Consider the following 16,186-nt stretch of genomic DNA (forward strand, 5'->3'; position numbering starts at 1 on the left):
AAACATTGATTCAAAGGAGATTGGATCTGCCTCATCAGAAGTGGACAAATCTAAAGAACATCAGGTAGTGTAATTTATATACAAATTACTAAAGTTATGTATATAGTGGGTTGTATGTTAAGGTAATATATACAAAGTATTATGAGACAGTTGTTATTTGTATATTCTATTAGTTGTATACCAATTATTAAAGTTATGTATATAGTGGGTTGTATATTAGGGTAACATAAACAAAGTTTTATGAGACAGTAGTTATTTGAATACAAATATTTAGTTTTGTATAAAAGAAATTTGTTAAAATCCCTGTATAATACATATACAAAATTATAGTACATTATACAAATTTGTCGATATATACAAAAAATTATGAACATAGTAAAATATTGTATATATAAACATTACACACTCAAATAGACAAACATATTTCAAGCTTACCACATATACAATTGACAAATGAATATTATACAATCAGTTTAATCATTAATTTTTTTAAAAAAACGAAATTACATATAATACATATATCAAAATTATTGTACATTATACAAATTCCTAGATATATACAAAAAAATATGAACATAATAAAATATTATATACAAACAGACTACACAAAAAAATTTAAAAACAAATACAACACACACTTTTTTTTAAAACAAGCACGACCGTCATATATACAATTTCCATATTATGATGGTCACATATACTGTTAATAACACGTAATCAATTACACACAAATATTGTATAAAAAATTATATACAATTTCTCAAATATATACAATATAATCAATTTATATATATATATATATATATTTACACAAATAGGGTCATTAACGCCCGAGTGTTTCATACGATTTATCTAAAAAAAAAATTGAGAAAATATTTGATTTTGTACGTTTAGCTTAAATCACGGGATTGTGTAAATGTTTGTTACCGTATTTAGCGCTACTATTACCATTCAATGAAAAAGTAAAATATTGTATAAATTAAAAACAAAAAAAATGTTTCATACAAATTAAAGGCATAACAAACTAAACTATACCCATAGAATGTAATTATATAAATTATAGCCATATAATGTTATTTCATAAATTACGTTTGCCATATATGAAATTTCCCCTAACTAAGAAACGTAGGCGTGATTTGTGGGAGTCAATTATAATTTCTATTTTTAATCCCTTAATTAACGCAGTAAACTGATAATTGCAGCTTCTAAATTAATGTATCCGACTCCCACAATAATGTATCCGCAAGGCACTAAAATAAAGAATTTTTTGTAATTTATGAAAGAGTAGGGATAAGAAGTAATTAGTTTATTATAGTATGTGGTTTATATAATTTTTACTTTTTTTAGTATAAATATTCTTTCCCTAAAATGTATTCTGGATCCAATAGTTCAGGGGAGGAGATTAGGGCCCAACCTATAATAAGCCAAACTGTTCAGGCCTGTCAATGGAGGAAGCTTAGCATATGAAGTAGATGAGCACGTACTCCAAATTTTCCCGGAAGGAGACTTTAGACTTACAATATCTGCAATCTGCAGATTCCACAGCCTTACCCAAAGTATTGGATGGATTTTCTTTGACCAAACACAACAAACAATCTTGCATCAATTTATTTGTTTAAAAGGAATGAAAGATCAATCTTGGAGATGGGTTTTGGGTTTGGTTTATATAATTACTGTTGCATCTATATGGATTGCTGCTAGTTTTGTTGTTCAATCCGTTGTCGATGCCGGTGTTTCACCTTTTCTTGTTACATACCTTTGCAATTCTTTATTTGTAGTATATATTCCCCTTATTGAAATTGTTCGTTTTCTAGAGGATAAATATGGCACCTTGTTGTTTTGGCGAAATAACAAAGATACCAGTGAATCAGAGGAGACTATTCTTCTTGATGACAATGCTGAAACAAGCAAATTGGTTGTTGCTGATGGGTGTGAACAAATTATTGATCAAAATGTTGATATGGGCCTGGATGCAAAAAGGCGTTGGACACGCTCTAGAGTAGCAAAAGTTAGCTTGTTGATATGCCCTTTTTGGTTTCTAGCTCAGCTTACATTTAATCTATCACTCAAATATACAACTGTTACGGTAAGCATAACTATCCAATTTTTATCACATTTAGTGGGTGGAATGTTTGTGATGTGTTGTATGTGTAATGTGGTTATGGTTTTGGTTTTTTTTTTTTCTTTACAGTCGAATACCATCTTAAGCAGTTCCTCCAGCTTGTTTACTTTTTTGGTGTCTCTTGTATTCTTGGGAGAAGTTTTTACTTGGGTGAAGCTGTTCAGTGTTCTACTTTGTATGGGAGGAACAATTATTGTGAGCTTGGGTGACTCAAAATCAGGGTCTAGCAAAGTTGCTTCGAACCCCGTTCTTGGTGACATTCTTTCTCTTGTCTCAGCTGCTATGTATGCTGTTTATATAACCCTCATTCGTAAAAAGTTACCTGATGATGATGGGAAAAGTGGTCATGCCAGTATGGCACAGTTTCTTGGATATTTGGGTTTGTTCAACATGCTCATATTCTTACCCATACCTCTTGTACTCAACTTTGCTAACCTTGAGCCATTTAACACGCTCACTTGGAAGCAACTTGGCCTAATAGTTGGTAAAGGTATACCTATCTATATCCCGTTTCTTCCCTTGCAAATTTAAGTATTTATCGATTTGTTGCATCTTTGTGTGCATAAATGAGTGAAAATGAGAACCATGCCATATGATGGTTCACACCTTTTTTCTTCTATGTGCTCTTCTAATTGTTGTTTCTTCAGTGCTTTATTGAACCAAATTGCCTGCTATGTGGTATAATTTTTTCAATTTGAAGCTCGTGGATATGCCCTTTGAAGCATATGCTTGCATTTGGTTCTTGTCCTATGAAACACAATATGATTGCTAGCTCTTCGCAGAGGATGTATTTTAATTGTGTCTACAACATATAATTTCAAGGAAACAATTAGAAAAATGGTGGGAAAACTCCACGGTCATCGGATAACTTGATTTAACCTATCTAATTTTTCTAAAGATGTTGAAGAACGACATGAAGAAATGGAACTAGAAGGTGCTTGGATGTGTGGAAACAAATATTACAAACCTATTTAACAAACTTAAAAGTATTAAGAGAGGAGGAGGAAGAAGATGGCATAAATGATGATGAGGAAATCCAAAAGGAAACAATCAAAGGAGATTGGGGTAAGCATTAGTGGACCCCGAATTTATTTGGAGATAAAAGTCACACTTAAATTGGTTTGAAGAAAGGTTATAATAACTCTAAATTCTTCTATTGTGTCACTAGTTCATACCAAAGAAATAATTTCATTTAGTACTTAATTAAATGTTGTACGTGAAAAAGGGGAATGAGAGCTGCTTATGTACTGAATCAAATTCTAGACAATTGGTTGAGGAGGAGAAAGAGGAATGGAATAACCACAGAAGAAGAGATCATTAGGCTTTATGAATTTTTGTTGGGAGACAGTGGTACACCTGCATGATTTTCCTTTTGCATTCTTTCACCATTTAGGAGGTGCTAAAGGATGAAGTTGTGGAACATATGAATCACTTCTACCAAAGTTGTCGTTTGAGAAGCTGCTGATTTCTCTTTCATAGTCCTGATTCCTAAGAAAAGTGATGCTTTGTACATTTAGGATTTTTGGCTGATCAACTTGGTGGCAGTGTATAAGAACATTGTGAACACATTATCCTCGAGATTGAGATTAGTCTTAGACAAGCTCATCTCTAACTCATGGAATGCTTTTGAGGGGAATAGACAAATCCAAGGTGCTGAGATGCGTCTTAGACAAGCTCATCTATGTCCCATGGAATGCTTTTGATGGGAGTAGACAAATCCAAGGTGTAACTCTTTTTGCTAATGGAATAATAGATTGGAGATTGAAGGAGTGGAGAATGCTGTTTCAATTGGATACCAAAAAAGGGGTTAATATGTGAATTGGAACTTCTGGCTATATCTTGAGATCGTTGGAGGCAATGAATCCAACATTTATATCAATGGTTAAATTCTCTGTCATGATTAGCAAACTTTCCTTTGTTAATTTGGCAATAGTACGGATTAACATGGTAGCAACCCTTGCTAATTTTTTATTGTTATGGAAGCATTAAGTAAACTTCTTCTTAGTACATCAAGTAAACTTCTAGAACGTGCGAAGATTGAAGTTTCTTTAATGGCTTTAAGGTTAATGGCTACAGGGTAGATTGTCTATCTGTTTCACTTTCTTGTTTGCGAATGACACTTTTTTTCTGGTCCACGTAATAGAGGTTTGATATCTATTTAGAATTTTAGTGTGGTTTGGCGTAGTATTGGAAAATCCAAGTTGGTTCAACCAGGTAGACTCAAAATCTGAAAACTTTGGCAAGGATACATGGATGCAAGGTGACTTCGTTATCTACTAAATATTTGACTTTTGGGAGGCAAGTTGAGAAACCTCTTTATGATGACTAGCAAATGTTGTATGATCACTGGTCTGGATGTCCACACAGGTACAGATCTAGAGGTAGAATTTGTCATTTCATAAACTTTAGGATTCAACGAATGACAGTGATACATCTAGGAGTACAAGTATTTGTATTCAGATAATAAATGTGTAAGTTAGAATATTTAATGACTAGTTATACAGAAGAGCATAAAAGTTATTGAAGTCCAGTTCTTTTTAGTTAAGTTATACTGAATAAATAAACTCCATCTTTACTGTTGTGTTAAATGATCTAAAACTTGCCCAACTTATTTTGTTCTTCTAAATCTTGTTCATAAAAGTGAACTTTATTTGTCATCCGAACTTGTTTTGGCCCATCAAGGTACAACACATTTCTCTTAATATGTTTGTTCACACACATTTTGAAAGCCCAGCCTACCAGAAACTAGCGAAGAAACCTTAGGTTAGTTACTCCTGCCTGCAACTAGCTAAGAAACCTTAGCTTAGTTACTCCTACCACATCTTGCTAAGAAACCCTTGCACAATTGCTCCTCTCTATTCAAATTATGGTGACTTCAAACTTCTCTATCAATCTTTAGACCCTTCATCTTAGTTTGAAAAGAGTGGTTTCAGATGTCTATTTCTATTTGTAGAAGTAGAAGGGAACATTTAGACATCTATTTTGAATGACAAAAGAAGAAGTATTTGCTCTCCATTTTAGGTGATACTCTTTTCTTCAAGTTTGTTCAAAAAGGAATTGACACATGTATATATGTGGAAATAATTTAACTTTAAACTTCTCATTTTACTCTAAATGGCATACTTTCATAGCCGCATAAATATCATGACATGTTTAGGATAGAAATGTCATGGCACCTCTAAAATCACTAGTTACAAAAGTCTTTTTTATTAAAAAATAATAAAAATAAATACCTCGTGCCTAATCAAACTCGTTCACATAAATTGAGACAGAGAGTAGTAGTTTTTGTTTCTGGAAACTGTCAGAAGGTTGATAATACCTTGTGTTTAGTGAACGACATATGAGAAAGTTTACTTATTCAGGACACCGGTGTGATGTGGTGCAATCCGAGTTTCAAGAAGGAATAACAAAGTTAGCTCATGAAAATATGAACTCCGAAACTGACCCAAGGTTGGGTGGGTTGGATTGACATATTTTTATGGTGGGTCAATTTAGGGGCAACCCAAGTGAGCCCATCTAAAGATTGGGCTAATCTGGGATAAACAAATAGCACAAATTGACCCATAAAGCAACTTGTTAAAATATTTAATAGATTCTCTCTTTGTTTGATATGTAAACATAACCTGTCCAAATTCAGCAGAATCTGCCCATTTGAAACCCTTAATTTCAAGTAAATCTGCAGAAACCCAAGATAATCCTAGTTGGAGAGGTACATAATACTCATGAGTTGGTTATATCTATGCAGTGTTATCAAAGGCGCGCTTTGACCGCGCTTAAGCCCTGAAGCGAGGCTCAAAACGTGTTGAGCGCTTCGCCTTGCTTTATGTGCGCTTCAGTGTCGTCATCAAGGTTCTAAGGCAAGCTTTTCCTTGCCAATGAGTCCTTTTATGAAGAAGTGAAACTAAATAATTGATAATTCACTTAACCATAATTTTTTTTCAATTTCTTTGGTCACATATTTGTCATTCATGTTTATAATTATTAGTCTTGGACTAAACATATATATTTGTATTCTTTTCTCCCTTTGCGCCTTTTTTCATTAAAGCCTACGCTTTATTTGCACTTAAAGCCCCCATGGACCTTAAAGCTTTTTTGCGCTTTTCGCCTTTGATAACACTGTATCTATGTTTGTAAAATGGAAATGCTATACCCAAGTACTTGGTCTGTGACTTGAGGGAAGTTCTTGAGGAACTACAAAGATGGTGAACTGAGGAAAAGGAGACACATCGTAGTATCTTGTTTTTGGTTTGTGCAGAAGGCATGAAAAAGATATGGACCATCTCTTGCAACATTGCATCTTTACTTTAGCTATATGGGTCTAAGTTTAGTATAGCTTAGACATAACTTAGAACGGTGATGGATGTTGTAGCAATGCTAGGAGGTGGGAAGTGTGAAGAGAAATAGAAAAGATGCTTAAGAGGTAAGGATTGTTCAAGACCATATAAAGAGACTACACCTATCCTTAACTAATGTAGGACTTAAACACCTTATGTACGCCCATATTCGGATATCTGGAATGCTGATAACATACAATAGGGGCTCAAGCACTCCGCATTGGGTAATAAAACATTAGGGATATGTCTGATTTGATACGACGTAGAGAAAAATAGACTTTGGACCTAGCTTAACCCCAACAGCTAACTTGAGAGGTGAAGATAGTTTAAGATCATACAAAAAGACTACAAACCATACCCTCAGGCCTCAACTGATGTTGATGTTAAGATAAAGCATGAAAGCAAAGAAGAGAGAAAGATGGCGTCTGTCAGTCTGTTATGCCTGTCTTGGACGATTTGGTGAGAGAACTATATTAGATATTTCGAGACACTAGAGAAGCCAATCTGTGAAGTCAACCAATATCTTTTTACAATTTTTTTGTGTAAATAAAATATTCCTTCTTGTATAGATAGGTGGATAGAGTTTTTTTGAGAGTCCAATGTAAAATCTGCGTGATTAGATGTCACGACCCGAATTAGGTCCGTGACCGGCACTAAGGGGAAAGAATCCCAAAGCAAGCCTTAACATAAATCTACAGAAAATCGGGCAGAGTTTCCATTGTTTTTAGGCCTATCCTGAATTTTTCCTATCTCAAAAATTCACAACACAGCCAATAGCAACTAAAAGCCACAACATAATATCCTTCAATGATCTAATTGTCACACAATAAACCCAATTCATCTCCAAATTACAAAAACAAGTTCCAACTAGTCACTTGACTACAATACGAAGGGCAAATCATGACTCAAATAAAAGGAATGACAAATAGAGCGACTCTAAGAGTTTTTAAAGAAACTAAATAAACCATAGCAAATCAATAGTTCTCTTGCCACGCGAAGCAATGCGAGGCTCACCAGTGCTACCAAATCACACTTTCTAGTTAATGACATCCTTTGTAAAAAAATAATTAGCGAGGAGTGAGACGCTAGCTCAGTGAGTAATAACACTTAACCACAACCATTTTTAATGAGGGACAAGTCAGAAAACATGCTAGTATAATAATCAAATCATATAATAATGTCTTTTCAGAAACAGTAACAATATTCAATCTTATTTGCCTCATATAATATCAATGTAAATTCTTAATAGTAAACTCAGAAAAACATTTCATATCAAATCTTATAGCTGGGAGGTTTCCAAGGATGAATCATGTAATTAGTGTGGCCTTCTCTTTAAGAAGTAACCAATAACAGTGAACTCCTCATAAAGGAGTTATATATTCATATCAGTAGATCCCTACTCGAGGGATATCAGTAACAGTATACTAGTTCTACCTTCCCACTAGCAAGGGCTTTATTAGTAATCAGTAACTACAAGGTGCACCAGGTCTAACGATCCCGCCGTTAGCTACGGGATTCATCAAGGTCTACTCCCATTTATATTTTTCTTGTAATCAGTAGAAGCATTTCAAAATCGAACAGAGCATTTAAATCTTATCAAATCATATCATTTCAAAGTTTAACAATCACCTGTCAAAATACTATTTCTCAAATAAGTATAAAACCTTTTCAATAACAATAATCATATCTTGTAAGAATGAGATCATCTCAAATAATCTTTTCAGTATCATATCTAGTAAAAGACTTGTCCCACATGCAAGTTCAAAACAGTCGGTAACACATTTACTTTATAAACCATGTAAAAATCATGAAATTTGTGAAATACAAATTGTGGTAAGATTACTACTCACAGTACTGGTGCTGAAATACCAAGCTCGTAACTTGAGTAATCCGTATGAATCCCTTTGGTCAATCTATAATCATATTCATATCAATTTCCAGTTAGATTCTATGTTTAAGCTAATTCTATAACTATTTAAAATACCCAACCCTCAAGTTTCAGGTTTGATTCTCAATGTGTCAAAGTATCTTATTCCGTAACCATATATTCCTTCAATTTCAGCAGCAATAAGTTAAAAGCTCTAAGTATTCATATCTTGCGGTTGCTCAAACAATTTTCTTGGCTATTACTACAGTTAACAGCAACTCAAGCCCAGCATTACAATGTAATTTCCACTAATGCTACTGGGAGCATATCTGGCAGCAGGAGTAGTATAAAATATACTTCTATCTATTGGTATTCTCATGCCCAAATCCATTGATCAATCATGTATCTTGATACTCATAAAATAGATAGAAATATATATGATTTATCCATCTGTACAACCCTTGCTGCCCAATTATTAGCCTTTAGTAATTAGATTTCAACACCTACTTTGAATGACCTAACTAATAATCTTGGAGAGGCTGTAGGAGAAGAAAAGCAACAATGATTTTACCTCGAACCTGGAAGCGAAACCTTCGAATAAGTCTCTTTCTCCTTCTTCTCCCTCACCCTTCCGTTCTTTCTTCTCTTTCGTGGTCCTTAGCTGGAAACAGAAACGCAGCAACTAGCGTTTGTTTCTTCTTCTTTTTTTTCTTTGCTGAAAATTGCAGCAGCTGTTGCTGCCTAGGGCTTTTAGCACAATCTCTCTCTTCTTTTTCTTTTAAAAAAAATAACTAATGACTTAATTGCCCTTAATTTAAATTATAGGGTATTACATTAGATGATACTGTCTTGGTGTGAGATTGAAAGAAAATGATTTTAACTTATGAAAGAAGATTTTGTTTCTATTTAATAAAAAGGAGAAAAGTATAGGCCAGGTACACATCGAGGACCCCTTGAACTTGACTTTATTTATTCATTTGTACACCTAGTTTTTCATCGACATCTTAAACTTGGCCATTCCTGCGAGTTCTTCTTCGTCTTCTTTCTTGCAAAACCTATAATGCTGTGTCTGATTCTTCTTTCTTATTCAAACACCATAAATAGCCATTGTTTTCAAAACTATACCAGATTCAAATGCCATTTGTTTAAACTGTTACCAGATTTTCTTCTTCTTTCTTATTTGCTCGAACCCATACCATATATCTATTTAAAACTTATTCCAGATTCAAACACCATGGATAGCCATTTTTGTAAAGAAGTGTTTAGGCTTTTGCAGTTGGAAAGAATCTTGATGTTATCTGTCCCTAACTAAGCTGCTGGATGGTATAACAAAAACAAAAGCAAAAATGGATCCCTCTTTTTTACTGTACATTGCCGAGTTGAGAAAATGTTTGAGGTTCTAGGTTGAAGTAGGTTATTCTATACAAGTCAGTTAGAAAGAACCTCTGACGCTTTACACCCCAGTCTAAGCTGCTGGAAGGAAAAAACAGTGGCAAAAATATAAATGGATGCCTTTTTTTCTTTTTAAACTGTACTACAACAACTTTTAAGTATACTCTACTGAATGATCTAATGTGATTTCTTTTTTGTATTTTATCTGCATCTGATAATTGAGATTAGGAGAAGTGACAACTTGGAAGCATAGATTTTAAGCCTCAAGTGATGTAATGATGAGTCCTTCCTGTAGGAGCAAATTAAGTGACATGCCCTTAGATCACTGCACGTCAACTGTAAAAGAGATCCTTATCAGCTAGTATTATGAGATATCATATTTAGATGTTCATCAATCATCCGGTGCACAGGAATCCTGTACCTTAAATACTTTAATTGTGAAAGTTAATCTTTACATTTCTTCGCTCCTCTCTATTTTTCCTTTTCTTCGGATGGGCTTTGGCATGGCCAACTTTTGTTTTTTGCCTACTTTATCTAGTATGGGGCCGTATACTACATGTAGCTAACTTTAAATAACCATATTTAGGTATGTTTGATAATGTGCTGAGCGATTTACTGTGGGCCAAGGCTATTCTCTTGACCTCCACAACAGTAGCAACAGCAGGACTGACCATTCAGGTTCCGCTAGCTGCAATCGTGGATTCACTGACAGGAAATGCACCCCCCATCATGGATTACATTGGAGCTGCAGCTGTCATGGTTGGTTTTGCAGGCATTAACATCCCTTCAGATTCATGTTCAGTACCAGAAGAAGCAAGCATTGAACTAGAAAATGGGAAAATTCAGTCCACAGAACAGGATCATCCATCACCCAGGTAGATTAGAGAGCTCTTTTGCTCCACAGCGCCACTAGTTCAGGTGTATCTTTTGTTGAACTTGATGTATTCTTCCCTGAGCATGTTGTGACACCCAAATTTTAGGTCGGTATAGGCGTGTGCAGAGAACAATTTGTGTACTTAAAATGTGTATAACACTTGACATCGATTGACTTTTATTACATCATATATTATTTTTGTAGCTGAAAGCTTTAAAATATTCCTGTTTGTTCAAAACTGGAATATATACCTAAACGAATCCTTTTGCTTTCCATTTTTTGAGTGACTAATAACCTGCCTCTCCATCCAACTCACAAACTTGAGTGCAAGGGGCATTCAGAATTTGGTAAAAAATCGAAATGAATTTTGGGTTGTGATTTTTAAAAATTTATAATTCAGTTTGGATTTCGGTTTTTGTAGAAAAAGATTACCAAAAATACTGTTTTTATAGTAACATAACTACTAAAATTTATATCATTTTAAAGTTCTCCATAAGAAATTATAAAAAAAAATGGAAAGTAAAAGGGAGAAATGTACCATGATTGAATAACAATTCAACATATTATGAAAGGTCATAAAAGTAGTATTCAGTTTATTAGCCTTGCAAGATGAAAGATGTTTACACTGGAGAGTACATACAAAATCTGGATTGGTGTATGTTGTTCAAATGGCTAGAAAGTTTGAATTGTTCACCTCAAGTAATGTGACCGTTGTCACAACATAGTTATCGGTCTACAAACCTGTGATGTTGATGATTTATCCAAGGTCACACAGAGTGAAGCAAATGAGGCTATAGCACAATGTACTTAAATCAATACATTATGGTCCACAAATCTGGAGATTAACAAGCTGTAATTGTCGTCTCTTTAAAATGTTTCTGAGGCATTAGCCCAAGTCTTTCCTGTAATTCATTATTAGAATATATAGAGAAAGAAAAACACAAATATACGTCTCTTCTTACAAGTCAGGATAGTATGCATCGATTTATGCAAGGATAGTGATTTAACTGGTATTTGTGATAGTTTTGTAATCGATTTGATTTAGACCCTGTTTAATAATTCATGTGTAGACAGTTTGATACTAACCATACCCTTTAATAGGCTTCATATCATTCAAAAGTTGGATGTAGTTGCTAGCTATATATAGTGATAGAAATGTGACTCCGAAGTAGCAAAGTCATACAAAATATCTGGCCTATATATATATATAATAGAAACGTGACTCCTGTAGACTAAAGTAGTGAAGTCATATAGATGGTTAAAAATATCTGTCCTAGTAAACAATTTCTACCAGAAATAAAACAAAAAAACGCAAGTTAGTTTAGAGATTAAGGAAAAGGTTTAGAAAATACTAGTGAACTCAGCAACTAAAGGTTGTAAAAATTAGCTCAACAAACAGGTTGCAAGATGACTGGAATAGTGTTTTTTTGAGTACAGAGATTGCAGAACCAGCACCATAGGTATAGGTAGAAAAAATAAAACCTCTTTCCAAACTCCTAATTCACGCAACATTAACTATGATTTTGTCTTGCAACGTCCCATAACTAGATCTATAACAAGGGATAGTAACAAAAATGCTTTAGTTTCAAAGTGGCCGTGCTTCAGGAAATGGGACCTAGATATACTCAATAGTATCGTACAAACTAATTAATACCAAAGAACTGAACATGTCCAACTTCTACTACTTAAGAGCAATCTATGGCACAGCTCAACTTCTACTGCGTTTACCTATTTCTCCACATAGGGATATGATTTTAAATCTTGGTTGGGCAATATTATTTGCAAGTGTAACTCCTTTTTCAACATAGTTTGTAAATGAGATCAAGAAACCAATATCTACAAACGACAACCTCTGAAATTAGTTTCTTTGTAAAGAAGAATGAAAAAACAATTATATGACATATTTTGTTTCATGGACAAACTTTTCAATCTGTCTAGTAAGTACTTAAGTTCTAAACTATTTGAGTGACGAGGGAATTCCTCACTGACAAACTACACACTCTCATTTCATTTCCTCAAGTCAAATCATCTTTGTTTCCATCAACTGTCTAATTTGTTTTCGATTTCTTGTCATGTCATCATCATATACTTTGGCAACATGGTTCAGATATCTTTTTGTAAACATTACAACAATATCATTGAAAACTGGAAAGGCAAGTTAAGACACGAAAGGAGGTTTACATTTTGAGGTAGAAACGCCAACTTAACCCCCAAACCGAAGCAAAACTACACCAAACAAGTGTTTATCCAGGATAAGCTTCAATTTTCAATTTCGAGAAAGAGTAGAGTATGCGTATCTCTTTCAAGGAAAAGGATTCATAAACTCAAGTCGTAGTTGTAAAAAGTAGTTCTTATTCAATGTATGAAGTCCAGAAAGAGAACAATATGCGTATCTCTTTCAAGGAAGAATGTTTGCTCATCTCCTATTAAGCATCCAATAAGTCTACCTTACATCAAATCAGTTGGATATTAAATTTCCAACACAGATGAATTTATAAAGACAACTTCGTTGTCATTAGTTCATAGCAGCAAATGTATCTCCATATCTTTGCATAACTTTTTTAGTTGCTAAAGCAGCAGCCTCACTTGCACGCAATGTCCCAGTAGCCATGATTGCAGCAAATTCACGGGTGATTTCCTCTTGTACCTTGCTCCGAGCATCCCCAAGAGGATCTTTCACAACACCATTAGCAGGCGTCTTCTCCTGCTCTCCCACAGGTTTGACTGCAGGGGGCACATTCTTCTTCTCTCCATCTTGGCTCTCGGGCTTATTAGATTGATAAACACCACTACTAGAGGACTTCCCAACAGAAAGTGTCGGCTGGGAAGCAGGAGCAATAGTAGCTGGTCTGAACTGGGGTGCTTGTGGTACCGCATTAGCCCTCAACGTTGATTCCAGTTGTTGTATCATGGGCACTGCATCAAGATAATAACAGGAGTAAGTTCAAGTACTGGACATCTTTCACTAAATTTTCTCCAAAGATTACTTTCAATCCAAATGAGGAGCACTGTACATTTCTTTTTTAATAAGTAATGAGTAACTTCACATATATAAAATAAATATAAAGCTAACGCTGGGAGAAGTTACAATCAGAAAAGTGAGGCCGAAGCACCATAGATATAGCTCAAATGTGCTTTCAAGTAGAGCACTATTTTGAATATCTAAGTGCCCTATCTCAAATTATGTAAGCAGCCAAAACATATTAACTTGTTTGAGAAAGCATCATGTGATTAGTCCGCATGTCCTACACTTCACCACATAACTGATAAAGCAAAACAATTTACTCAGAAGAAGCAGCATCATAATCCTGAAAATTCTAGATGTAACAAAGACAAAAAGGACAAGAAGGAACCAGCACAGAACACCAATTATCATATGATGTTAAAAAGACAAACAGAATCAGGTATTTATGTCAATCATACATGTTTTATGGAGGGGTTCAACACAGGAAGTGCAAAGAAAGACTTACTTATAAGGGCACCCATCGGGCTGTTCGTAACCTCATTAGGAAGATTCAAAATATAATCTGGAATGGTTGCACCAACCAAAAATTGAGCAATCTCATTGCTGAAATTGTTGCAGTTGTGGGTAAGCAAACTGTATGTCTCTGCAGTATATCGAGGGCTTATCTCTTGTAAATACATTTCAAAGACATCCTTTGGTATGTGGGTGACACCCAGGTCTACAACTTGAACAGGAGTTCCATATGGTGTCGTCCCAGCTGGAGCATGTTGTATACCACCTCCAAAATAATATTCATGACCATAAACCACTACTCCTGTGTGCCTACAGAAAGGATACACAACAATCTGACTTGAATAGGGAGAGCAGGAAAGCAACTCATTTTACTGTTATGATGGACAGGAACGAGCTACACCAGGTACAAATTACAGGAGAGATAAGAGCTCCATGAAATAGGAGAGAAACATTTTTCAAAACCAATATTTAAGACACCATCTACTTAAATATAAGATCTGATTATGGAAGATGATTAGAACATCAACCAAATCAATACTCCTACTACATTCAACTATGCAATCTACACAAGAGAGTTCCGCTTGCTCTGATGCACCAACGCAGGAAACTTCAACTCATACAGAAATGTCACTTTTAAAGATTAGTGGATATTGAAATCCATAAGAAAACACGGAAATGTAACCTAGCTAACATGTTTAAGATATGCTCTTAAAGAGTCTAACAGGGCCCGAGTTAAGTGGCAGGCAGAGACCCAATTGAGCCAATCGTACTTAATATTACTAATCAGACCACCACTCAAAAGAAAAGAATGCCCTTCAAATAACAATGCAACTTACCATATTCCTTCAATAGCTTTTCCCAAAAAAGTAGTAGACAATTGTCGAGCTAAACCTTGGCTCAGGTCATAGACATTCAAGATAACCTTGTGACCGTCCTGCCACAATCAAAGATTATAATCATAAATACATGAGCCTCCAAGAAAAGTAAGGTAGATCCAATGGGATATTGATAAAGATGGACATAACCAGCATAAGAGAGAAGGTTACAATACCTCAGCCATCTCCAATAAAAAAGCTTTCTTGGAAACAAATGCACTACACAACCAAGTGGAGCTGGAAAGATGACCTAAAACATTAACACCAAGTTAAACATTAGACACAATACAACGACTACAACAACAACATACCCAGTAAAATCCCACAAGTGGGGTCTGGGAAGTTAGACACCATGGAGATGTAAAAAGGGAAAGAGCAACTAATTGGGGTTTTAACTTGAAAAGCAAGAAAAATCAAGGTAGATAAACAGACATGTGAAACCAACAAATTAAACACACACATCAGTACCGCATTACTATCCTTATCAACCAAACAGTAACTTAACTTGCCAACCAAGAAATCATTGAAACATCACAGCAATGCTAAATACTGAGATGCATATTTCTTCCCCAATCATTAGAAACACAAAAGTCAACCTCAATAGTTTACCTTCTTCAACAATCCTAACCTAAATTAACAAATCAGTGTTGCAATAAACAATTGTGACAGAGCAGCTGCTTACAATTGGAAAAAGAGTGCCCTAATCTGGTACCAATCAGACAATTCCTTCAAGTTTCGTTAAGCGGACATTATTTTACAGATAAAAATCAAGCACATCCATCTAAATATATGACAACATAGATCAAACCAAGAGAATTTGATTAATTACCTGAGAATTAGGCAAATCGAAAGAATCGTGCAGAGATAAAAGGAAAATTATGTTATTTGTTTGGCGTGGATAAAGAGAATACAAATTCCAGAAAATTTGGGAATTCTTATATTACTTAGTCAAAGGCCTGAGATTTTCTACGATTAACCGAACACACGATATTCCATACCCTTCTAGAAACTACTAACCAATAGGGTTTTGACACGTTCCTCTCTGTCGGACTCTATGGCCAACCATTCAACCGTCCTATTCATTAGTAACAAAGAGTTGGTATTAACCATTATTTACCTTTATTAGTATGCATTAATGCATAGCTTTTATTAAATTATATATATATATATATATATATATATAAGAGAACCTAAGCTATGCATTAATGCATACTAATAAAGGTAAATAATGGTTAATACCAACT

At 34.7% G+C, this 16,186-nt stretch overlaps 2 protein-coding genes across 2 annotated transcripts; one reads left to right on the forward strand and one right to left on the reverse strand.

Moving 5' to 3' along the window:
* The first annotated feature begins 1,380 nt into the window (after positions 1-1,380).
* Positions 1,381-10,864, forward strand: LOC102583334 (thiamine-repressible mitochondrial transport protein THI74). The gene is made up of 3 exons (XM_006356703.2): positions 1,381-2,086; positions 2,192-2,612; positions 10,302-10,864. The coding sequence occupies exons 1-3, from the start codon at positions 1,625-1,627 to the stop codon at positions 10,592-10,594; spliced, it is 1,176 nt and encodes a 391-aa protein (XP_006356765.1). The 5' UTR covers positions 1,381-1,624; the 3' UTR covers positions 10,595-10,864.
* A 2,023-nt stretch (positions 10,865-12,887) lies between these two features.
* Positions 12,888-15,884, reverse strand: LOC102583887 (desumoylating isopeptidase 1). Its single transcript, XM_006356705.2, has 5 exons — positions 15,772-15,884; positions 15,119-15,192; positions 14,904-15,001; positions 14,060-14,376; positions 12,888-13,505 (listed from the first exon to the last, which is right to left on the reverse strand). The coding sequence occupies exons 2-5, from the start codon at positions 15,125-15,127 to the stop codon at positions 13,105-13,107; spliced, it is 825 nt and encodes a 274-aa protein (XP_006356767.1). The 5' UTR covers positions 15,128-15,192; positions 15,772-15,884; the 3' UTR covers positions 12,888-13,104.
* Positions 15,885-16,186: the final 302 nt, after the last annotated feature.

The sequence above is a fragment of the Solanum tuberosum genome, unplaced genomic scaffold, assembly GCF_000226075.1.
Source record: "Solanum tuberosum cultivar DM 1-3 516 R44 unplaced genomic scaffold, SolTub_3.0 scf00229, whole genome shotgun sequence".
Lineage (NCBI taxonomy): Eukaryota > Viridiplantae > Streptophyta > Magnoliopsida > Solanales > Solanaceae > Solanum > Solanum tuberosum.